General features: G+C 49.4%; 3 protein-coding genes across 3 annotated transcripts; 2 read left to right on the forward strand and 1 right to left on the reverse strand.

Moving 5' to 3' along the window:
• Positions 1-9,429: 9,429 nt before the first annotated feature.
• On the reverse strand, positions 9,430-12,488 carry EIF1AD (eukaryotic translation initiation factor 1A domain containing). Its single transcript, XM_057725608.1, has 6 exons — positions 12,014-12,488; positions 11,200-11,400; positions 10,952-11,060; positions 10,502-10,610; positions 10,283-10,333; positions 9,430-9,747 (listed from the first exon to the last, which is right to left on the reverse strand). The coding sequence occupies exons 2-6, from the start codon at positions 11,284-11,286 to the stop codon at positions 9,603-9,605; spliced, it is 501 nt and encodes a 166-aa protein (XP_057581591.1). The 5' UTR covers positions 11,287-11,400; positions 12,014-12,488; the 3' UTR covers positions 9,430-9,602.
• Positions 12,489-12,578: 90 nt separating this feature from the next.
• Positions 12,579-14,266, forward strand: BANF1 (BAF nuclear assembly factor 1). Its single transcript, XM_057725611.1, has 3 exons — positions 12,579-12,708; positions 13,405-13,543; positions 13,744-14,266. Exons 2-3 carry the CDS (start codon positions 13,421-13,423, stop codon positions 13,888-13,890), a joined length of 270 nt encoding a protein of 89 aa, XP_057581594.1. The 5' UTR covers positions 12,579-12,708; positions 13,405-13,420; the 3' UTR covers positions 13,891-14,266.
• Positions 14,267-20,236: 5,970 nt separating this feature from the next.
• CST6 (cystatin E/M) lies at positions 20,237-21,778 on the forward strand. The gene is made up of 3 exons (XM_057725610.1): positions 20,237-20,582; positions 21,094-21,219; positions 21,569-21,778. Exons 1-3 carry the CDS (start codon positions 20,343-20,345, stop codon positions 21,650-21,652), a joined length of 450 nt encoding a protein of 149 aa, XP_057581593.1. The 5' UTR covers positions 20,237-20,342; the 3' UTR covers positions 21,653-21,778.
• The last annotated feature ends 2,147 nt before the right edge of the window (positions 21,779-23,925 follow it).

Consider the following 23,925-nt stretch of genomic DNA (forward strand, 5'->3'; position numbering starts at 1 on the left):
TGGGACCTGCACAGGGCCCTGCAAAGAGCATATTCCTGGCTGTTGGTGGTTTGTTTGTTTATTATTTATTTATTTATTATTTATTTATTTATTTATTAAATTGAAGTAAGTTGACATGGAAAAAAAAAAAAAAGAACCAATTGCTGTCCTTTTCTTCCAACTACAAAGAGGCCCTACACCACTTTGGCTTCTTTGTACATTGAAGGCAGCATATTCCACATTTCAAGCCTTTGAACTGGGTCACCAGATGAGACCAGTGTGCAGGGGCCCTGGCACTTGGCCCCGTGGGATTTGTTTTAGCTTCAGAAATTATATTCCTCCAACTCTTATGGGCCCCAGGGCTTTTGTATTTATGGACTTCCTCCTGCTGCTGGACAGTGTACACTGTGTAGAATCCCACGCATAGCCCCTCAGTGTGTAACAGACTCGTGCATGCTGGCCAGATTTCAGTGGTCATGAAGCCTGGTCTACTTACACGGGCAGGTCAGAAGCTAACGCCCCCAGGAACAGCACTCCAACAAAGAATGGCGGGAGTTGATGGGAAACGCTGCATTGCCCCCCAGGGGGCTATTGCTAAAGTGTATTAGACACTGGATCCCAGAGTTCTCTATAAAGGAAAATTTCAGTATGGTCACCTGTAGTTTAAACCTGCTAGAGAACTCAACTTGAGCTGAAATAAAGAACACAACAGACAGGATACACAATAGAAGGGATATAGTTTAGGAACCAGTCAATTAGAAGGCCAGATTGAGAAAATCTTCAAAGAAGGACTGAAGAAACAAAAAAAATGTAAAAGAAAAGCTAAGAGATATGGAAGACAGAAGTAAAGGTGCTAACATCTGAATAATATAGGAATTCTAGAGAGACATATAAACATGGAGGGAGAAAATGTTTGAAGAAATAATGGACACAATTTTCCTGGAAAAATACTAATATGAAGCACACTGGAGCAAAAAAGCCCAGTGTGCCAAAAGGAGAAAAAAGGATAACTCTCTTTCTCTCCAACCACCCCCCGCCACACACACACACAACACACAGAACTTTAGAATATGAGAGATAAAGCTTATACAGAGAAAAAGTATCACATACAAAAGAAGGAGAATTAGACTGACATCAGATTTTTCAATAGCAAAACTGGCTGCAAAAAGACAATGAAGTAGTGTTTTCTAAATATAAGGAAAAGAATTTAGAAGCTAGAATTTTATATCCATCCAGATTGTCATTCAAATTAGACAGACAGGTCCCAATATACCAATTATTAAAATAAGTTAATAAACATCAGTTAAAAGAAAAATCACGATTCTATTTTTAGGAATCCAGATACAGCCAGAGACATCTAAGACATGAGGACATGCAAAGACTGAAAGTAAAAGAATGCAAGAGGCGGTGAGAAGAGAGGAAATTGGAGGAAGGTGGTCAAAAGGAACAAACTTCCAGTTATAAAAGTAAAGTACAACATGATGACTAGAGCTAACTGCTGTAGGAGAGATACAGAGGAAAGGTGTTGAGGGAGTAAGTCCTAAGAGTTCTCATTACTAGGAAAAAAAAAATTTCTCTTTCTTTTCTTCTTTTTCTTTTTAGTGTCTATATAAGAAGATGGATATTAGCTGAACCTATTGTGGTAATTATTTCACAATATATGTAAATCAAACCATCATGCTGTAGGTCTTAAACTCAGTGATGTATGTCAATTATTTCTCAATAAAACTGGGGAAAAAAAGAAGATAATTTATCAGGCGAAAATACTAACCAAAGGAAGTCTGGAATGACATGAGATGAAATGAACTAAGATAACAGGCATCTCTAGGGATGGAAAGAGTCACTCTATTAAAAAAAAAGGGTTCCATTCATAGAAAGAGATAGCAATTTTAAATATGTTGCACTTAACCTAAACTCAAAATAGCTCAAGCAAAAATCAAGAAACTACAGGATGAGGTCATTAACTCCACCTTAAGACTCCACAGTTGGTGAATGTCAAACAGTGTAACCACTTTGGTAGCATTGTTTAAAGTTGTGAAACAGAAATTCCATGCTTGGGAACTGTCTCATGAGAAACCCTCCATGTGTACAAAGACACACGCACAAGAATGTTGCAACAGTGGAAATATGGGAAAAACCCAAAAACCATCAGAAAAGTGAATGGATAAATTTGATACAGTCCCACAGGAAATATTATAAACAAGAACTACAGCATTCTGTAGCAATAAGGAGAAACACACTAATGTAATATTAAATGAAGGAAGTCAGCCCCAAAATATAACATTCAGTGTGTTATCCTTTTCTTAAAGTTAAAAATAACTTTACAATGGGGACTTCCTTGGCAGTTCAGTGGTTAGGATTCTGTGCTTCCACTGCAGGGGGCACAGGTTCTATCCCTGGTTGGGGAACTAAGATCCCACATGCTGTGTGGCATGGCCAAAAAACAAAAAATAAATAAAAACAAACATTGAGAAGATGGTTACCTTGGGTGGGAGAACAGAAAACGGGAGGGGTGAGGGGTAGGAGGGTGGAGGCATACGGTAGCTTGGGTTGCTGTCAAGTCCTCACTTTTGTTTTGTGGTGATGAGTTTGAAGATGCTGTCATTAAAAATAACCAATGAAATATTTAAATATAAAAATTTATGGACCAAAAAAGGCATCATGATGGAAATTAAAAAACACTCAAAACTAAAATATAATTAAAATACTAGATACTTCACACCTATCAGGGTGGCTGCTAACAAACAAAGAAATAAAAAATAGTGTGTTGGCAAGGAAGTGAAGAAACTTGAATCCCCTGTGCATTGATGGTGGGCAATGGAAACTGGTGCAGCCATCATGGAAAACAGGAAATGTTTTTTAATTTAAAAACATTTTAAAATTAAAGCTAACTTAAAAGTTTTAAATTAAAACTTTAAAAGATCCAACAATTCCACTTGTGGGTAAATACCCCAAAGAACTGAAAGCAAGGGTTCAGAGGTATCTGCACACCCACGTTCACAGGAACATTAGTCACCACAAGTAAAAGGTGGAAGGAATCCAAGAGTCCATCTGCTCTTGGATAAAAAAATGTGGCACATACAAACAATGGAATAATTACTCAGCCTTAAAGAGGAAGAGAATTATGGCATATGCTGCAACACTGATAAACCTTGAGAACATTATACAAAGTGAAATAAATAAGCCGGTCACAAAAAGACAACTATTATATGAGCCCTTTATCTGAGGTATCTAGTCAAACTCATAGAAACAGAAAGTAGGGACTTCCCTGGCAGTCCAGTGGTTAGGACTTCGTGCTCCCACTGCCGAGGGCCTAAATTCAATCCCTGGTCAGGGAACTAAGATCCTGCAAGCTACGTGGCGTGGCCAAAACAAACAAACAAACAAACAAACAAACAAACAGAAAGTACGATAGAATGGTGGTTGTCAGGGACTGGAGGAAGGGCAAATGGGGAGTTGTTAATAGGTATGAAAAAATTCTGGCGGTTGGTTGCACAACAATGTCAAAGCACTTAACACTACTGAATAGCACACTTAAAAATGGTTAAGATGGTAAATTTTATGTGTATTCCAACACAATTTTTTTTAAAAACCAACTAAATACAAATACTTACAGAGCTGCATTAAGGAAAATTTTAGCCTTAAAAGGTAAGACTGTTCCACAGATTACCTAATTACAAAGGGAAAATAGTACCTTTATAGGAAAATGACCTAGAAGCCATCCCTTTAACCAGATGATCAAAAATAGCATCACCAGTTGTTGGACATTCCGTATCATGTGCCCTGTGATCTGCAATAGATGAACATCCTCTCTGTACCTGGTGATGCAGTTAGAGCACATCAGCTCTAGGTTATTTTTGCTAAAATTTTTAACCCAAATCTAAGCACACAAAAATCCAAACCCAGGACATTTTTATAAGAAGCCTGGCCTGAACTTGTTAAAAAGTCTATTTTATGAAAAATAAACCAAAAAAATGTTAAGAAGCCTATTCTAAATTAAGAGGCTAAAGAGATGTAACAACTAAATGCAAAACCTATGTGGTTTGTAAGTACAGAGAAGTCAAATGTGACAAAATTCTTATAAATTAGGGACCCTGTTGAAGGGTACACAGGTACTTATTTTATAATTCTTTCACTTTTTCTTCAGGTTTGAAAATTCCCTACCTAGTCTGGGGGGAGGGAGGTAAAGCTGAAAATTAATGAGTTAAGGATGAAACCAAAAGGGTTAGAAAAAGAACCAGAGAATAAACCCAAGGCAGTATAAGGAGAAATGTGGTAAGAGCAGAAATTAATGACATAGAAAAAAAACTAACAATGAAGAATGATAAAAAAAAAAAGCCAGTGCCCTGAAGAGAGTAATAAATGAACTTCTGCCAAGATCAACAAGATTATACATAAAGGAAAAAGCACAAATAATATTAGACTTAAAAAAGGGGATACAACTTTGGATACAGTCAAGATTACAAACATAAGGCAATTCTACAAATAACTTTGTGCCAAGATAAAATAAGACAATATGAAAATACTTTTTCTTGAAAGTATCACTGACTCAAGAATAGAAACCTGAGCAATCCTATTCTCAATAAAAATCTAGAGTTAAAAACCTACTGCGAAAATGCCAGGCAAGGCTGGTTTTACACTGAAGTGTAAAATTCCAATCTCACACAAACACTTATAATGAGAAGAACATTCTCCATTTTATGAGGCTGGCATAATCTTGACAAAACAAAACAAAACTACCCAGACAAGGGCAATACAGGAAAGGAAAAGCTTAAATCATCTCACTGATGAACCCAAATGCCAAAATCCTCCCAAACATCAGAAAACCAAATCCAGCAATATGTTGAAAAATATATCATGGCTATTTTACTCCAGGAACGCAAGAAATGTCTTTAACATGAGAAACCATGTCAAGATATCGCACAACGTTTACAGATTAAAGGAGAAAAACCATGTGGTGTGCTCAGAGTGCCACACGTGCTCCTTGGCGCATACACATGGGTGGCTGGAGGACAAGGGAGGAAAGTGAGCTCGGCGGCGTGGGGAGGCTCCAGTGCAAATGACCTGGCTGTAAAGGTTGGTCCTAAAGTGACAGATGTGCTGAGTCTGACGGGCCACAAGTCTCAAACCTAACTCAGCAGGGGTCGGTACCATGAGATAACCAATCACATGGACTGGCCATGGCACTGGGGAGAAAGGGCTCCTGAACCCTCAGCTCATTCCGGGAGATCTATTCATATACGGTTGGAGGATAGAGGTGGAATTCAACTTTGCAGAATGACAAAGGGGAACAGTATGCAGAATACGAGGACTCTACCTCCATCCGAACTCCTAGCTGTGACGCGCAGGAGCTAAATGGCTGATGAGAGAGGGAGAAGTCGAGATTAAAAGGTTTCAGGAAGAAATAAGAGGTTATTAGGTAGATCACAGAATCACTGAGGGCTGGAGAAAAACATAAGGCCAACCTTATAGATACAGTGCACCCCCACCCCACCCCAAATCCTACAAATCCACCCCATAAAGTGGGAAACAGGGAATTCCCTGGTTGCCCAGTGGTTAGGACTTGGCACTTTCACTGCTGTGGCCTGGGTTCAATCCCTGGTTGGGGAAATGAGATCATGTAAAAGGTGCAGCAGGGCCAAAAAAAAAAAAAGTGGGAAACAAAAGACTACTTAAAGGAAGATTTTTAGCCCTAACTGTACTAGAAAACAAATCTGAAATTAATTAACTAAGCATAAAACCCAAGAAGTCAGAATGAGCAAATAACCCCAAAGAAACAGAAGGAAAAGGCCAATACAGTAGATAGATATCTTGCAAAGCTAGTTAAAGAAAATAAAATACCCAGAATTCGGTACAAACATTTGTTGTTTAGGGAATTTCCTGGCGGTCCAGTGGTTAGGACTCTGTGCTCTCACTGCCCTGGGTTCATTTCTTGGTTACGGAACTAATATCCCACAAGCTGCGTGGTGTGGCCAAAAAAAACCCCCCAAAACAAAAAAACACAAGTTTGTTGTTTTATCTGCTCTCACCCCTTGCCCCCCTTTTGGGTAAAGGAACCTCTCTAGTCCATGGGAAACGCACATCACGTGGGTCAGGGTAGCTTATCTCGCCTCCCCTCAGGCCCCCTACTCAGTTCTGGTCAGTGGTTGCTCAGGAGAGCGCAAGTGACCTGAGCAAAACCAGCTGGTCTTCCCTGAAATTCACGGATCCTGAAGTAACTCTGTCTGTCAGGACTGAGTGCAAACTGAGCCTTCCTGAAGAAAATACCCGTAGGGAGAAAGGGACTGATCAACCAAGAGGAGCAGAGACAACCCAAGAAATAAATAAGAGCCCTGACGAAATCATGCTGGACTAGGTTAGCGCCGCCTCGAGCTCTGCTCTGAGACCACAGGCCAATGAGCCCTTGTTTGCTTCTGCTGGACTGAATTAGACTTCTGTCATTTTTACATAAGACAGTCCCAAATAGAAAACTTGGATAAAATGCCACAGAAAAATTACAAGGCAGTCAAAGATCTACCCCTAAAAAAGGAATCAAGCACAGACTTTATAATTAAAATTCAATCACCCTGAAGAAACAACTTCTTTTCTATAAATTATTCCAGCCCAAAGAAAAAGATTAAGTGTCTCCAAACCCATTCTACAAGGCTAGCGTAACACCGCTGTCAAATGTGACAGGGAGATCATTAAAATAAAAAATGAAATTGGCCCTGAGATAGATATAAAAATCCTAAAGAAATAAGTAACATAAAGCTAAGCAGAGTTTACATCAGAATTCAAGGATGGTTCAATACCAGGAAAGCTAATAATGTAAACCAGTGCAATAATAAAAACAAAATCTTTTCTCTATCTCAATAGATGTCAAAACTCATCAATGTTGAATAAAGGAAAAAAACACAGTATGTTGGATACAGAAGGAAACACCTTCAGCCAAATGAAGTATATTTACCAGAAACCCAAAGCAAGAATACTTCATGATGAAACGAGAACTATTCTCACTAAAAGAGGAACAAACAAGGCTGCATTCAACATTATACAGGAAGTCCTGGCCTCCATCATTCACAACGAAGAGAAATGAGACTAAAGGACAGGGTAAAACTGCCGCTAGTAGGGTATGACTTCACACTCTATCCAGAAAGCCAAGAGAATCAACTGAAGAACTCTCAAAACTCATAAGAATTCAATTAGATGAAGTAAGTGGGCACACACAGATGGACAGCTTTCCTACATGCTAGTGATGCTTGGAAATAAAACTTCAAAAGAGCCCATTCACGACAACAAATAGCACAAAAATTCTTAAGACTACTTCGAACTAGAAACGTGAAAGACCTATATGAAGACAACTTTGGGGGGGGGGGGGGTGAGGGCTGCACAGCTTGCAGGTTCTTAGTTCCCCAACCAGGGGTCGAACCCGTGCCCCATGCAGTGGAAATGCAGTGTCCTAACCACTGGACCACCGGAGAATTGCCAGAAGACAACACCTTACAAAAGAACACACATAACTCATTTGCCAATGGAAACTGCCACAGAACTTTTAAATGAAAACTGACAAGTTCATCCTAAAGCTTTTATGTAAAACAAAAGTGGAAAATTTCAAGGAACGGTGGGGCAAGGGTTAGGGAGAATGAGTTATCAACCATGGTATAAAATGTGGTGTGCCAGATTCCAAAGAAACCCATATAAATGCCACGATTTCACTTATTTTAAAAAAAGGGTATTTTGAATCAGCGAGAAAAGAATAAACCACTCAATAAATGGTACAGGGACAAGTGGCTATTGCTTTAGGAAAAAAAAGCCATCTTTCATAAAAAATAAACTTCAGATGAGTTAAAAACAGACTCACACATATATATCTTTAACTCACCTGGTTAACTTTTTGCATATAAATGTATATACACACATAAACATACATATATGTATATGTGCATATTTAAGACTACACTAAACAAGCGGAAAAGAGAGTGAATGAGGAGCAGGTAAATGAAGTGGTAGCCGGAGAGGATGTGGGACCAGCGACGGGTTTTTCTGGTTGTTTTTCAGATGGGAGATTTTATAGCACCTTTGATGCTAACATACTCAGTAGAGAGGATGACAAAAACCAAAACTCACAAAAAGTCCTTAAGCAAAGAGAGACAGGCTCCAAAGCACGAGAGGAAAGGCTTAAGTCCTGCTGGATTACAGTGGGCAGTAACACAATAGGAAGATCCATGAGCACAGTTGTGGGGTGGTAGCAGGGAGGTAAGAGTTCCCTCCACTGGCTACTACCTCTTACTGAAGAATGAGCTTAGTCTGTAACTAGCAGAAGGGGGAACTGGTTAAAAAAAAAAGGACTTTTCTAATACAACATCCCAGGCAGTGCTGAGTGGCCATTTGACGTTTGTAATTATCAATTTAAGGTAAAACTAATGAGCCAGGTTGGCTGCTTTCTCTAACAGTTACTTGCATCCAAGCACAGAGGTGAATGACTGGGTTGACCAGGGTTATGTTTTACTAGATGAACATGATAGAGGGGGAAAAGGAGTACAGGTTATAGACCATGGAATTGATGCTGCACAAGGAGGGAAGTGAAGATAGGAGAATGACGGTGAGAATGTGGCAGGGCTGGCAGATGAAGGTAAAGGATTTCTGTGGGGGGTGGGGGGAGGATAGTTGAGCAAGTAAGCCTGGAGGTGCTAATTGTACAGGTATTTGAATTCAAATGGTGCTGCAACTTCTAGTGATGTCAGGGGTCCAGAGAGTGACTAGGAATATAGGCAACGGGCCTGGAGTAGAAGACAAGGGCGTTAGCCTATCTATGGGGATATCAAGGACCTAGGTGGCCATTGCTTTGAACAGGCCCATCCATGGGATCCAGAAACCAATGACGGAAGCAGGGGTAGAAGAGTCTAAGCCAGGAGATAAGCTTCAACGTCTGAGCGGTGACTAAAAGGTCAATGCCAGCAATGAAGAGGCAGAATATATAGTCAGAGGTCAAAAGCTTCCAAGGAGAAGTGGGATGATGTGGTTTACAAGAGGGCTGAGGAATGATGGTCTGAGCAGCCATGAGGAGGCCACCCACCAGGGGACGTGCACAGCAGCATGGGGGTGAGCGCTCCTGTAGTCACAGATGACCAGAAAGGCAGGCAGAGCAGCTTACGAGGCACTATGAAATTCATCCTGAGTGTCTCTTAGAGGCAAGTGGGCACTCAGTCCCACTGCGATCCTGAATGCCTGCATCAGTACTAACTGTGAGCAGGCAAGTGGAAATGCTTCCAGTTATTAACCACATGCAGGAGGCACACAGGGCCTGGCGCTTACTAAGTGCCCGATGAGAGAGAGAAACTAGGAAAGATTCCAGCCATTCCCCATTTCCCGCCCATTCAGCCCATCTGCCCATGAGGCCACCACCAAGGAGCACTTTTTAACTTTACCACACGTCCCTCCTTCCTCCAAAGAGCCACTCCAACACCAGCGTAAGTCACCACCCACCAGGGGTTTAATTCTCCGATGTCAGAAAGTCAGTTCGTAGAAGGGCCCTGCCTTGTCCCCATCCAGGGGGAAAGATCCGCAGAGCACCCTGGGAATGTCTGAGCTCAAAGGAGCCAAGGACTAGTCTCTCAGCAAGAGGAGACGTGGGCCCTGGGGTCTCAGGCTGCCTCCTCCTCTTCACTCTCCTCCTCACTCTCATGATACTGTCTGCGGTTGGTGTTAACAAATAGGTCAGAATCATCTTCAGAGCTGGACTCTTCTCCTGATGACTGTGGCTCAGCTGCGAGTTCTGGCTGAGTCTGTCTGCGTGGGCGAAAAGGACAGAGTTAGTCCAATGCCTTCTGGGAAAACCAGATCTGCAAACAAGGAGCCTCATGAAAAGGATGACCATATGGCCAAGCAGTCAGGGCTCAGCGAGTCAGACAGGGAGAGAACGGCAGGAAAATGTGGCAAAAAACCATCTCCCCACCGCCACCTCAAAAGTTTGCTAGACCTACTGATTTGAATAATAACGATTCTACTACAACCAGCCAACACTCAATGAACCCACACTGCTTACCAGATACTATACTAAGCAATTTTACAAGCATTAGTTTCTTTTAATTTTTACAAAGCTCCTTTTTTATAGGTTAACCTGTTTAAAATCACTCAGTTATAACTAGCAAAGCCAGAACTTCAACCTAGGGAACCTGACTTTCAAGCCATACTTACAACCACATACTTAGGAGCTCTCACCAGGGACCCTATGTACAAAAAAAGGAAAGCTCTATTTTCCCTCAGGGTATCAAGGCCTGAAGCCCCATTTTCTGACTTCCCTACCCAAAGATTTATACCTCACCTGTTTCGGTTACTGTTGTGTTTCTCAGCCACATCAGAGAAGGCCTCGGGCCTATGCCAAGAGAAGAGCCAAAGTCAGAAAGGACGGAGAAACCCCTCAGCAAAAAAGCTGCTTCCAGCTGTTCCTGCCTGAGATACCATGATCTTCCCATAATTCCACAGCTAGGAAGTAAATCCCCCAGAGAAATGGGGCAGCTAATGACCAAGGAGACCGCCCTACCAGAGCCCCTCCTTCTGCAGAGAGCGCACGTGATCTTTGCAGAGCACAAAGGAGATCTCAGCTTTCACCTTTTCTCCCTCTTCAATAGGGTCAACAATGAGAAAGTCCCCTGCAGGTAGAGAGGAGAAAAGGCACAGTCAGTCCTGCTTACAGTAGGAGAAGCCAAGACCATAGGAAACGGTTCTGTCTCTTAAGGCAGGGATCCCCAACCCCTGGACTGGTATGGGTCCGTGGCCTGTTAGGAACTGGGCTGTGCAGCAGGAGGTGAGCCGCGGGCGAGTGAAGTTTCATTTGCCACTCCATATCGCCTCCCACCGCTTGCATTACCCCCCCCCCGAACCATCCCCCCCCCCGCCAATCCCCCGTCCATAGAAAAACTGTCTTCCACAAAACCGGACCCTGGTACCAAAAAGATGGGGGACCGCCGTCCTGAAGGGCTGCCTCTCTCACCTCTTTTGATCCAGATGTTCTTGCGGTATTTGGAGGGCATGCTCACTAGGAAGCGCTGCCCCTGGGCTGTCTCCACCTCATGCAGATTGTTCCCTGGGGTCCTGAGTACCTGGAGAGACCAAGAAACAGTCAGCCTCATCAGCCAGCTCCAATACCAGCTGAGCTGGGGTGCACCCTACCCCTACGCCAGTGGCCCAACGGGAGTGGAGGGGTTGGGGGCAGAGCAGCTGGTCCCCAATGCTACTCACCCTCACGATCTGCTGCTGGTCGGAGGGCACCATGTGCTCCCCCAGCACCTCCTTCACCACATGCTTCCTCTTGGTGGCCTGAGACATGCTGGTTCTTGTCTCAGGGCGGTGGGGGATGCAGGCACTGTCAGCTCCTCCTGAGTTTCTTGGATGGCAGGCTCAGAACCCAGGACTGTTCTGAATATGGGGAGGGGCCTTTTACTGAGAAGAGACACGATGTCTTAAGAACATGGGCTCTGAAATTCAACAGCTTGGATTCAAATCCTACCTTGGTTATTCACTGGCTGTTCAATCTCTCTAGATCTCAGAGAAAAACACTAACTAACTCAGAGCACTGTTATTAGAACAAAATAATCGTAAGCAAAACGCAATGTAAGAGACATAAAAATAACTGTGTTATCCTTAAGTACCGGCATTACCATAAAAACTAAATACGTGTTTTAAAAGTATGTCATTCCGGCAAACCACTTGGAGAAGAAGTGAGATAAATTATTTCTTCTTCAACATGCTTGTACATTCCAGGTGTAGCACTGCTACACAACGCAAATGCTCAACCTCTGAACACGCTACAGACACAGACAAGTTAACAGAATCCAAGCAAGGAAGCAGTTAATTAAAGGTCAGGGGAGGCCGGATTGGTCTTCAGCATCTACTATTTCTGATTTGGGTACTGAAAAGACGAGAACTAACGCGTACTCAGAAGACTAATGGTTTCCAAAGGAAACTTCAAAGTGTCATTCCTAGCTGCCGCCCCCTGCCCTCCTCCCCCCCTCTCCCGAAGGAAAGACGCTTAGAGAGAAAGACCCACACTTACTTTTTGGCCCTCGAATCCCACGCGCGCTGCCTGAACCACCCCGTTCTCCAGGCTGGACAATGAGATCGGCTCGTCCACGATTCACTTCGCAGCCTGAGCCAAAGAAAGCGCAGAAAAAGGACTTGTCGGCGGTCACGACGGTGGAGTCGGCTTGGACTCAGGTCTCGGGCGTCTCGATTCGCGTCCGACTCTTACAAGCCCGACGGCGAGGAGGGCGACGCGAGTCGGCCTGAGTGGGACACTGTACTTCCGGCGCTCTCTCGGAAGTCTCCCGGCCACGCCTCTCTCCTTGTTCGTCCCTCTAACTCTTCCCACTACCAGGTTGGCCAAGGCCAAGGACTTATCCTTAAGTTCCGGCTGCCGTGCAGCAGAGAAAAAAAGTTTTCTTCTTACAAGCCTCTGCTCCCTGATGCCGGAAATGCTTCCTGAGAAGTGAGACCCCAGCAGGCAGTCCGGCTTCCCGCGAAACAACCGGAAAGGAGCCCCAGCTAAGGGGGCCCTCGAGATCAGGTGTTTCCTCAACTCTATGACCCTAAGCGGCTAGACGTGCCCAATGTAGGGGGGTTTTTTTTGTTTTTTTAAGGCGGCCCTTGTGGCGACCCGGAAGCGGAAGTGGAAGAAAGTTCTAGTGGCTTGAGGGATCGGCGGGAGCAGCCCGGTGGCGGGAGAAGCCGTTACGGGAACCGGAGGTGCGGGTGAGCGCGAGCCGTGGAACAGGGCCCGGGCTAGAAGCCAGCGGAGGCGGGGGGGAGGAGGGGAGGAGAGGGGCCGCAAGCGCTGCGACGGGCCAAGAGGATGCGCCGTCGGGGAGGGCTTGCCCGCGGCGCGGGGAGGGGGCGGGGCGCGGCGTGTTGGGGGCGGGGCTGGCGGCGTGGGGCGCAGCAGGATCCAGGCGTGGAGCCTGAGGGGCTAGCGGGGCGCCTGTGTGTGCGTTCTGGCTGCTCCTTCGCCCTGGGAGCAGCCTGTGGGGCGGAGGAGACAGAGAGCCCTTCATTTGCTTTTCGGGCCTGGTGGCCGTTCCGGGCTGGGTCAGTGCCGCCTTTGCCCAGCCAAGGTCACAGAGGAATAACAGTTTCAGGGCGGGCCCTGGGTACTGATCGATTCTGGTAATCTTCCCTTTGCCCTGCTTGCACCATCTGTTAAGACAGGAGGCTTTGTTTTCTGGGGCGGTATCAAAAGCCAGCTCCCGCAGGGAGTGCGAGAGACTTCTCTTGAACAGCGAGAAAAAGACTCTCCTTGGGCCTCAGTTTTCTCATCCGCGAAGTGGGGGAACTCGAGAAAGCCCCGCATAATGGTTGCTCTAGCTTCCTACGCTTGTTGTGAGATTGCCAGTGGGGCTTCGGGAATTCCCGGGTTTTTAGCGCTAACTTCCCTTTTCTTGGGATTCCCAGATTAAGGCTGATCAAGATGACAACCTCCCAAAAGCACCGAGACTTCGTGGCAGAACCCATGGGGGAAAAGCCAGTGGGAAGCCTGGCCGGGATTGGCGAAGTCCTGGGCAAGAAGCTGGAAGAAAGGGGCTTTGACAAGGTGTGGGGTGGCTGCTGGGGAGTGAGGAGAGTGTGTGTACCTGTTGAGGGTGGGCGCTGGTGTGTGATCTGCAGAGCCCGCCGGCTGGAGCCTGCCCTGCCTCCTGGGCTCCTGTGCCCGGAGCGGCCCGGAAGTGGCCTTCCTGTTGCCAGTCCCATAGAGCACTCAGCAGCAGGCCTTTTGCTTTACCCGTTTTGCAGGCCTATGTGGTCCTTGGCCAGTTTCTGGTGCTAAAGAAAGATGAAGATCTCTTCCGGGAATGGCTGAAGGACACGTGCGGCGCCAACGCCAAGCAGTCCCGGGACTGCTTCGGGTGCCTTCGAGAGTGGTGCGATGCCTTCTTGTGATGCTCTCTGGGGAGCACCCAACCCCCAGCCCCAGCATTGAGTCTCCAGAGTTTGCGGCCCAGTGAGGATTCCCCCCCGTCCTCTACAAAGGAAAAGATTGTTGTTGTCGTGCGCATCTCCCATGTACACCAGGGTCTTTTAGGAGTTCTCAGCCTTCACCATTTCAACATTTTTGGAATTCTCACCTTTGCATGCATCTCCTTTCTCCTTTCCCTGCCAGTTTTGTGACAGCAATTACCAGCTTTTCTGTGTGGATTCCTGGCCCTGTCCCTCACCCCCCCACCCCTGGTCTGTTTTATGCCATTTGGGCCTGTTTTTGGCAGAACAGTCACTGTCCTTGTAAAGTTTTTTAAATCAATAAAGTCAGTGGCTTTCATGACTGGGCTTTGTATGTGGGAAGCAGGCAGGCTGGCTGGGAGTGACCTGTTCCCCAGGGAGTGGCCAGGTTTGCCGCCCTCCTTACCAGTGCAGATCGAAACTGGCAGCTTCCTTCCCACTCAGGGGCAGCCATCCTGGTCACACGGGCCTTGGGCAGGTGCCTTGGAGTGTCTCAATCCAAGAAAGTGTGGGTTGAGCCCTTCCTGGGATCCAGATGGGCTGTGGTGTTCCAGATGTCCGTGTGGCCAACAGCTGGCGGGCAGCACCTGGTGGAAAAGTCAGTGGGCGTCACAGCTACCTGGAAAATGGTGGCTGGGATGTGGGTGAAGGTGTGTCTGCCAATCGTCATCTGCTTTCCTGGCCTCTGGGAGGAGTGGGCAGGGCTCTCGCAGTCTGCCCTGTTCTCTGAGGGAGGCAGAAGGAATGTGGGCATCACAACTGGGGTGGGGGGCTTGAGTGAGTTACACTTTTATTTGGTACATTTTTCATCTTTGTTGAAGATGAAGTATGAACCAGGCTCAGAGCTAAGATCTTTGCAAACGTTTTTTTCTTTCACAATAACAAGTGATTGTTTTCTCTTCTACAGGTGAGGAAACTAGAGGCTCAGAGAGGCTGGGTAACATGTCTGTGGACTTACTGCTGGGAAGAAACCAGACTGGTCCTCAAAACATAACATGGAAACCCATGTACCTGAGAGCCCTGTGTTCCTTGGTTATGGCACTTGGCCTCTCTGAGATTCAGTTTCCCCACCTGGAAAATGAGGTCGTTGTAAGGATCAGATGCCGTGCTGGCATCATTCAGAAACTGCTTGCTAGAATTTTCCTCATCTTCAGAGGGCTTACAGTCTGGTGAGGCGAGAAATAACAGGTAATAAATACAAATATTGGGGTAATATGAGAAGATTTTCATGATCTCAGGGTAGAGAAAGATTGAGAAAGATTAAGAAAGAGTCAGTAAGTTCAACTCCATTATAGAAACTTCGTTCATCTAAACACACCATAAAGCGAGTGAGGAGACCAGCCCAGGGTGGCAGAGGATATTTGCAACACACGCAGACAACAAAGGACTCTGCAGATCACATTCAGAGTTGCAGTCAAGAAAAAGTAGACGACACAATAGGAAAATGGGTAAAAGAGCTGGATGGCAGCCACAGAGGAATACAGAGTGGTGAAAAAGCATGTCAGAAGGTGTTCAGTCTCATTAGTCGTCAGAAATGCAAACAAGGTGCCATTATAGGCTCACGGAATTGGCAAAAATTTTTAAGTCAGGCAATACTAAGTGCTGATGAGGAAATGGAGCAACAGAAACAGATATCCAACTGGGGGGAGTGTAAATTGGTATGAATAGTTGGGTGTTTGCCAGTAAAACTAAAGACCCACCCTGTGAGCCAGCGTTCCCCCCCCCCCCACCCAGGGGGAGCTGTGACTGAGGACACTGGCACACTTGCACCAGCACTTGAGCAAATGTTTAGAGCAGCTTTGTTTATAAGGGCCTCCAGCTGGATCCCTTTGTAGGGCTCTCTGCATGGGTGGTAAAAGAGGGGGAAAAAATGCTTATGGCAAAAATCGGTAAAGAAAAAGGAGTTGGGAGTGACTGCGTTTGGGGGAGGGTGGCAGGTGTGATGCATGGGAGCACTTGGGGCTGGGAGTGGCAGTTTCCATTTCTTGACCTGTGTGGTGGTGATCAGATACGTTCTATGTACTTTCCTGTATGTTAGCTACATCTCACAATAGTAGAAGAAAAATAAAAGGGAAACTGAAAATAAAGACCCAAGGATACAATAGTTAGGTGATTAGTCAGCAAGTATGATAGTTGTTACTAGAGATGAAGTTTCAGTGCAGCCCTGAGCCTGGGAAGTGTGAGAGGCCCCCCCCCCCCGCCCTGGAAGGTCACCAAGGGGCCAGAGCTGGGCCCAGCTTGAGTTACAGGCTGTTTCCTTGGACAGTGCCAGTCCAAAGCCCAGATTGAGGTGGTATCGTGGGCTGTCCATGGAGTTTCAGGCCACACTGTGTTTCTGATGTTATTCTGGTTGGGTCCAGGGTCAGCTTGGAATCCCCCCAGTCTTGACCCTTGTGCTGTGATGCTGTCACACAGGCCTGGTGTGTTTAGGCAGGGGCTGGGCAGGGCCACGGCCTCTTCTCACTTAGGCCTGGTGCTGCCAGATGGTTGCTGGCACCCTGTGAGGTAATGGAGACTCCCTCCTTCTCCAGGACGCCCTTCTTGTGGCTCCTGTCCATGCTGGTTGCCCGATTTTGCCGCCAGGCAGAGCCCTGTGGGACGTGCTGCCTGCTCTACCTCACCTGCAGCCTTTGTCTCTGAAGGGGCTGAAGGCTGCTTTCTCACCTTGCCCTCGGACCCAGGCAGTACCTGTGACAGGTTGGTGGGCCCCGAACCCTTGATCTGGTCTCCCTAGTGCATCCCACACAACTTCCCGAATCAGTCGTGGAGCCACAGGAGACCTGTGGCATCCAGCATGTACCTTGTGACAGTGGCCTCTCAGAGACCCAGCCCCGCCTAGGCCAGCAGGACAAAGGGAACAAAGCCTGGAATGTTGGAGAAAGCAGACCTGGGTGGGGACGGGTAGGAGGCAGGTTATCTTGATGTCAGCCCACACTGCCCTGCCCGACAGGATGTGCCTGGCCAGAGAAGTCAGCAAATACTGACCCGGTGTTCCCCCTCCCCCACTGTGCCCAGCCAGAGCTTGACCCCGAGCCAGTCTATTAGGAATGCTCAGATCTTCCCCAAAGCTTGAGGTGAACCCAACTCATGCACTTCGGGGTCCTGAAGGGGTCCTGCTGCCTGTAGGGAGAAGCTACAAGACGAACCCAAGCCCACGATTCACCTCGCCACCTGCCCCAGTGGCGGCCCAGAAGGTGTAAAAAACTCACCATACGTTCCCATGACCATCAGCCCCCTTCCATGTTGCCTCCTCCCTCCAGGGGCCCAGGGGTCTCTCTACTGTCACTTCGGGCCTTGACGGATGGTAGCCTGAAAGCCCACCAGGCCCGGTTCTGCTCTCAGTTCCTTCTGTGCAACCTGGAACAAGTTGCTTTACCACTCTGAGCCTCAGTCTCCGTTGGTGCAGGTTTGTGAAGATTCAACAGCTGATGAATGGGAGGCCCATGGCACTTGGGAGAGCTCCTCCACAGAGGGCAGCTTTAATCACGGTTGGATCACAGCTTTCCTTACCACACAGTCCCTTTTCCAGGATGTGATCCAACAGGAAAGGGGAGAAGAGCCCTGGTGAGGAAGTAACTGGGGCCCAGCAAAAGGTTTAAGGAAGAGGGTTCTGGCAGCAGTGTGAAGGCCCTGGGTGACATGATCCCAGGGTGAAGAGGATGTCGAGGGCCCACCCTGGTCAGCGAACCCATCAGCCAGGGACAAGAGGGGGGTGGCATGCACAGCCTGGGTTGGGTTGTCTGGGCCACAGCAAAACTGCAAGCTGCTTTGTAGCCAGTGGGGATGGCCAACCCGAGCTCAAACCTGGCACAGGCCTCCTTCTGGAAGTCAGAGTGGTCCAGACTAAGGATAAATGGAGTCCAGGCTAAGACTCTTTTCCAAATGAGATGAAGTCCTGGGAAGACCTTTCCAGGGCACCCCCACCCCCGTGGAGCCTATCTCTGCACAGCAGACCTCACATCCCTGTGGAGTGGTCCAGAACTCACACACTAGGATGCTGGCACCCCAGCCCCCACCACTGACCCTTCCCCTTTGACCCCCCATTTCCTCCTTGTAAAAAGGGGAAATAATCACTGCTTCTGCAGAGCTGTTATGAGGTTGAGAGGATATATGCAAGACCTGGCTCATAGCAGGGGCCTAATAATTCTGCATCCCTCTTTTCTCACCAAGACACCACTTCTAGCTGAGGGACCTTAGACAAGTGTCCTGACCTCTCTGATTAACTTTCTTCATCTGCAAAATGAGGATGATGCTTACTAACTCAGGGTGCTTGTGAATAGACCAGTGGATGAAAAGTCTTTGGAAATTGTTAGGTTGGCGTGCAAAAGATTTATTGGTGTCAGTGCAAAGGAATGCAGGTAGTGTGGGGGCAAGTGAGCTGGGGACCCACTGGCCCTTGGCAAGTCAGAGACGGGCCTTGGCTAGTTTCCCAGAGAGCTGTTGGAGATTAAGTATCGTCACAGTTGTCTTCCAAGTGACAGAAGAGCAGACCCAGGAGAACCCGAGGAGGCTCCTGGCCTCTTGGGACTGCCTCTCCACTTCTGTCCTGTGCTGCGGACCTGGGCCTCTTACCCCTCCCTCCCAGGAACTCTCAGGTCAGGCTCCCACCTGACCTTGGCCTCCTCATCAAGGCAAGCTCTTGCAGGTTCTCGCATAAGTGGGTCTGTCCCTTTAAGGCAGACACCTGAGCCCACAACAAACTTGTGACTGTTCCTTGGCATCTGGGGATTGTTTTCCACAGCTGGGCTGAGGGGGTGGGGTAGCAGCTGAACTGGGCAGTGACCACACTCTGGTCCTGGTCTCCCTGGGAGAGATCACTGCCTTTCCTGGCCCTGGGATTCTGAGAGGCCGAGAACTGGGGGGATGGGGGCGGAGGCTTACTGTAATAGTCATCACAATAATAGCTACCACTTATTTTATTTATTTATTTATTTATTTTTTGGCACACGGGCTTAGTTGCTCCATGGCATGTGGGATCTTCCTGGGGCAGGGATCGAACCCATGTCCCCTGCATTGGCAGGCGGATTCTTAACCACTGCGCCACCTAGGAAGCCCATAGCTACCACTTATTAAGCACCAGCACTTTGTTGGGTACCGAAAGCCACAACCTCTCCCAAGCCCCAGGTAAGATCCTTGGAGGCCCTAAGTGCTAATAAGATCTTAAAATGTCCCAGGAGCAAAAAAACCCCACCTCCCCCTGGCAACAAGTGGTTAAAAGTACAAACTACACTGACCTCTAAAACACGAAAACATTCCAACAAAAGCCAGACTTTTCCTGGGTTGACAACGTCAATGCTGTTTTTTATATATTAATTGTCAGATTATTCCAAAAGAACCCCAGAGCCCTATTTTGCTGGTACCTCCAGCACATGCCCAGTTTACCTATGGGTGACCCAGTCTCGGGCCATTATTGTCAGCATAACCTTAGAAGATGAGAGCTGTCACCTTTCTTTAGATGAGGACACCGAGGCTCCCAGAGGCCCAGGGACTTGCCGTAAGTCCCCCAGGCAGTACATGCCAGAGCTGGGACCACCCACACCCCTCCTTCTGGCCAGTTCTCATTCTTTGGGTTCAGTCTGGCTTGAGAGCACAGATTTGAGTGAGACTGCCCAGGGCACAAAAGCCAGTGTCCTTGGGCAAAATCAGTTGTTGCCTCTGTGTCCTCTTTACTCCTCTGTAAAGTGGAAATATTACTGATCCCCACATCATGCTGGGCGTGAGGGTTAAACGGCACCTGCATTCAACGCAGTAAAGTCTCCTATGTACCTGCTGTTTATATAGCACCTGGCCTCCCCTAAGCACCTTATTTTCTTTAAGAACTTTTATTGAGATACAGTTAACAGACAATAAACTGCATATATTTGGAGTGTACAATTTGGTATCCCAATCTCCCAATTCATTCCCCCCCAACCCTCCCCGCTTTCCCCACTTGGTGTCCATATGAGCACCTTACTTATTGAGTCCTCACAGCAACCCATTTCACAGAGGAGGAAACTGAGGCAGTGAGTGTCAAGTAACTTCTCCAAGGCTGCAACACAGTGGAGATAAAGAGCTTACTAGCAGCTGTGGTTGGTATTTCACACGAGATGGGCCTCTGTGAACTGTCCCACGGGTAGCACTTGCTGCCGGGGGCTGTCGCTGTCCTTTCCCTCGCCGGACTAGGTGTGTCTGGAGGGCAGGCAGCGTCGCGATACACAGCTGTGCTCGGGCCTGCCCGCTTCCTCCCAGGCGCCCGAAAGGCGGCCTTGCGGGCCGGACGGCCCAGGCCCGGCTATCCCTCCCCGCCGGCGGGGGCGCGCGGCGGAGGCGCGCGGCGGGCGGCAGGCGGGGCCGGGCGGGGCCGCGGAGCCCGTAAAAGCTGCGCGGACCGCGGCCGGGCACCGACACCGACCACCATGGCGCGTCCGAGCCTCCTGCTGCCGCTGGGCCTGGCCCTGCTCGCGCTCTGCCTCCTGGCGCTGCCCCGCGACGCCCGGGCCCGGCCGGGGGATCGCAAGGTCGGGGAGCGGCAGGACCTGTCGCCCAGCGACCCCCAGGTGCAGAAGGCGACGCAGGCGGCCGTGGCCAGCTACAACATGGGCAGCAACAGCATCTACTACTTCCGCGACACCATCATCCTGCGGGCGCAGAGCCAGGTGCGCCGGGCCGGGGGAGGGGGCCGGGCGGGGCAGGGCGCCGGGGGAGGCGAGCGCGGCCCCAGCCGGGCCCCAGATGCAGGAGGCGACGCAAGAGTGATCAGGCTGGCATTTTCATACAACATATTTTTCAAAATGCAATGAATGCCGGAAATCCATGCGGAACAGAAAATCTAAATTTCGAATAAGATCCAACGCTGAATTCGCACGGCTACCTCACGAGCCTTGCACTAGTCGCTGCCCCGATGGGCGGGTTGGGGGAGGGGGGATGAGGAAGATGGGGCAGTTGTGTGGACTTGGGTGTCAGCCTCCTGCCTGGCCCAGGCTCTGCTCCTCTCCCCCAGGGATCCCCACCAGAACTCCCTGCCGCCCCCTCCCCATCCCCCATCCCAGGTCTGAATCCCAAAGGCGGTGTGTTGGATGTGTCCTGGGGAGCAAACCGAGGGAGATGAGAGGTCCAGGTCAACGGTTGTCTCCCTGCACCCCTCACTTGCCCCCATCTCCTCCCCAGCTGGTGGCTGGCATCAAGTACTACCTGACCGTAGAGATGGGGAGCACAGCCTGCCGGAAGAGTGCCGTGGCTGGAGACCACATAGACCTCACCACCTGCCCCCTGGCCACAGAAGAGCAGCAGGAGGTAACAGCCTTGCCCCCAGCCAGGCATCAGCTTGGCCAGTAGGCCAGCAGCTAGGCTTTCAGGCTGTCCAGACTGAACTGGTCTAGCTGGCCCAGCTGATGTCTGGCTGAACCTGTCCCTGCCTTCTGGATGACTCAGCCCGGAGACTGGGATGAGGGTGCAGAGAGAAGCAGACAGGGGCTTCCCCTGGAGTGAGGGGTTGGCTGGAAAGATCTGGGGTCTGGTCCTGGGCACCTAACCTGATGGTCCCTCTTGCATCTGGGAGTGTCGCAGGCACAGGGCTGACTGTTGGGAGGAGGCGCCAGGGGCCTGGGCTTGCCCTCCTCCTCTCCTCATGCTCTATTTGCAGAAGCTGCGCTGTGACTTTGAGATCCTTATGGTTCCCTGGCAGAACTCCTCACACCTTCTAAAGCACGACTGCGTGACCCTGTAGTAGACCTCTGTGGGCTTGGGGGAGGAAGGCAGCAGGCGGGTCTGGGCAGGAGTGGGCGCATCTGTGGAGGGCACATCAGGTCCCTGGACCACATCTGTGTCAATAAACTACTAGCACTGCTTCTTGTGTTGGTCTCTTCTGAGTGCCTGACTCCTCTTCCCTCTCCCATCCCCCGCTCCCACTCTCGGTAGCTCCCAACACCCCCCTCCAGCTGACAGGGTGCCCGTACCACCCCTCGCTGAGCTTCTGCTGTCTCAGCCCAGAGGATGCTAAGGGGGCAAAATTCAGCTCCCAAAGTTGGAGTCTCCCGAACACCCCAGCATCACATAGAGGAACGAACCTCCAGAGAGCTCCCAATATTCACAGAGTTATGGGTTCAGAGACAAAGTCACAGGAGAGGAATGATGCCCCAGGACTGGAAAGGAACGGGAGCTGGTGAAGACTCTGAGCAGCACCTGAATTCTGCTTCCTCTCAGCTGCCAGGATGACTCAGAGTGGTGCGTGGGGGGTTTAGCCGGCCCGGCCCCAGGACACTGAGCTCTCAGCCTGTGAGATTCTTATACCAGCATGTGGCCCAGAGATGGCAGAGCCCCTGCAGGCCAAGAGACCACGAAGGCTGGACACTGTGGACCACGTGCAAGACGGACTCCACAGTGCTTTGTCCTGAGCAAGACCCCTGGAAGGGGCTGGCAAGGAGCCCAAGGGGACTGAGGTCAAATCCACTGTCTATAGAAGGGATGAGGGGACAGATGCAATTTAATGTCATTTAAAGAAGAGATGGAGCATCTTTTGCGCACCTGAATTTGTGTCTGGAATTAACACTCAGTACACATGCACACACAGACATCCAGAATTTCTCAAGACTCCAGACACACACACACCACACATATATCCAGAAAAACCCGTACACATAACCTAGCAACCCAGAAGGACAGATACGCATGGAAGCAACATCCCCACCCCCAGGATAAGCTGGAGACTACAGCCCCAAACACACAACCCCAGGGACCCACATGCCCCAGCCGGAGCTGTCCCTCAGATGCACAGACACACACCCATGCCTGGGACAGGACGGGTGGGAAGCGGATCCTGTGGGAGCACGAGATGTGGGCAGGTGGACGAGGTGGCTGTGGAGAGCACATGACAGTCCGTGCCCAAGGCCCAGTCAGGCCAGGCCTCATGTCCACTCATGCCTGCCTGGCTCCCTGCCGATGCTGGGACTTAATGAGGAACAGTCCCAGCTCCCCGGCCCTGCCCTCTAGAGCCCTTGGAGGCCGTGTGGGGTGGGGATGGATAGGTGGAGGATAAAGTGACTCCCACCTGGAAGCCTGTGGGGTACAGGAAGCCTGAGTCCAACAGGAGTGAGGGATGTAGGGGAAACTTCCAGCCTCGGGTAGGCTCAAGCCTGTCGGATGTGGCAGTGCAGAGAGCCCAGGGGCCTGCGGTGGGGCTGCTGCTGGAAGGGCTCCCAAGTGCCACTAAGCGAAAGTCTCCTGCATGGCTGCCACGGGGTAAGTGGCAGGACCTGCTCGTCAAATGAATGTGGCAGGTGGTGGGTGAGGTGAGGCCGGGTGGCCTCTCCACCCCTGGAATCTGTGCCCAAGTCCCAGATGGCATTTTCTCCGCATAGTCTACGCCCGGGCCCTGGGCTAGCCTGCACCTTTGGCCAAGTCAGGGAGGAGACGCACTGTTTCTGTCCCAGAGCCCCGGACACTTCATCAATGTCTGATCCAGACTGGAGGTGGGGTGGCTGGCAAAACTGTCTGACACCCCTCAGCCCCGATTCCCTCCAGCTTCACTCTGCTAGAGGTAAGGTGGGTCTCGCATCTGGTGGGACACCTCCCTCTGGCTGGCCTCCAGCTTGACTTAGTGCTCGGTGCCCCACTGCCATCCCAGGCATCCTGCCCGGGCTCAGGCCGACAGCAGGGGAACTCATCCCTTTCTTTCCTCTAACAGAGGCTTGTCCACTCCACACACCCCATCCCCCGACCCCACCCCCCACCCCTCCTGAGGCCAGAAGGACTTAAGCAGCCTCACCCTCCCTCCTCTCACCAAGGCTCTTTAGCCTGACCCCAGGCAGGGCAGGGAACGGCCATGACCTCTGCCTTCTGAGCTCAGGCTGTCCGCATATAGTGGATGCTGAGGGTTCTGGTAGGCCCCAGTTCCTGGGCTCTGAGCCCCCGTTTCTGGAGCTTCCTGGCCCCTCAGGCCCCGACAGCCATGGACTGTCCCAGCCTGTTCCTTTTCTCCTGTCTCCTCGGCCAGATGGGCCT

Source organism: Hippopotamus amphibius, chromosome 3 (genome assembly GCF_030028045.1).
Source record: "Hippopotamus amphibius kiboko isolate mHipAmp2 chromosome 3, mHipAmp2.hap2, whole genome shotgun sequence".
In the NCBI taxonomy this organism is placed as follows: Eukaryota; Metazoa; Chordata; class Mammalia; order Artiodactyla; family Hippopotamidae; genus Hippopotamus; species Hippopotamus amphibius.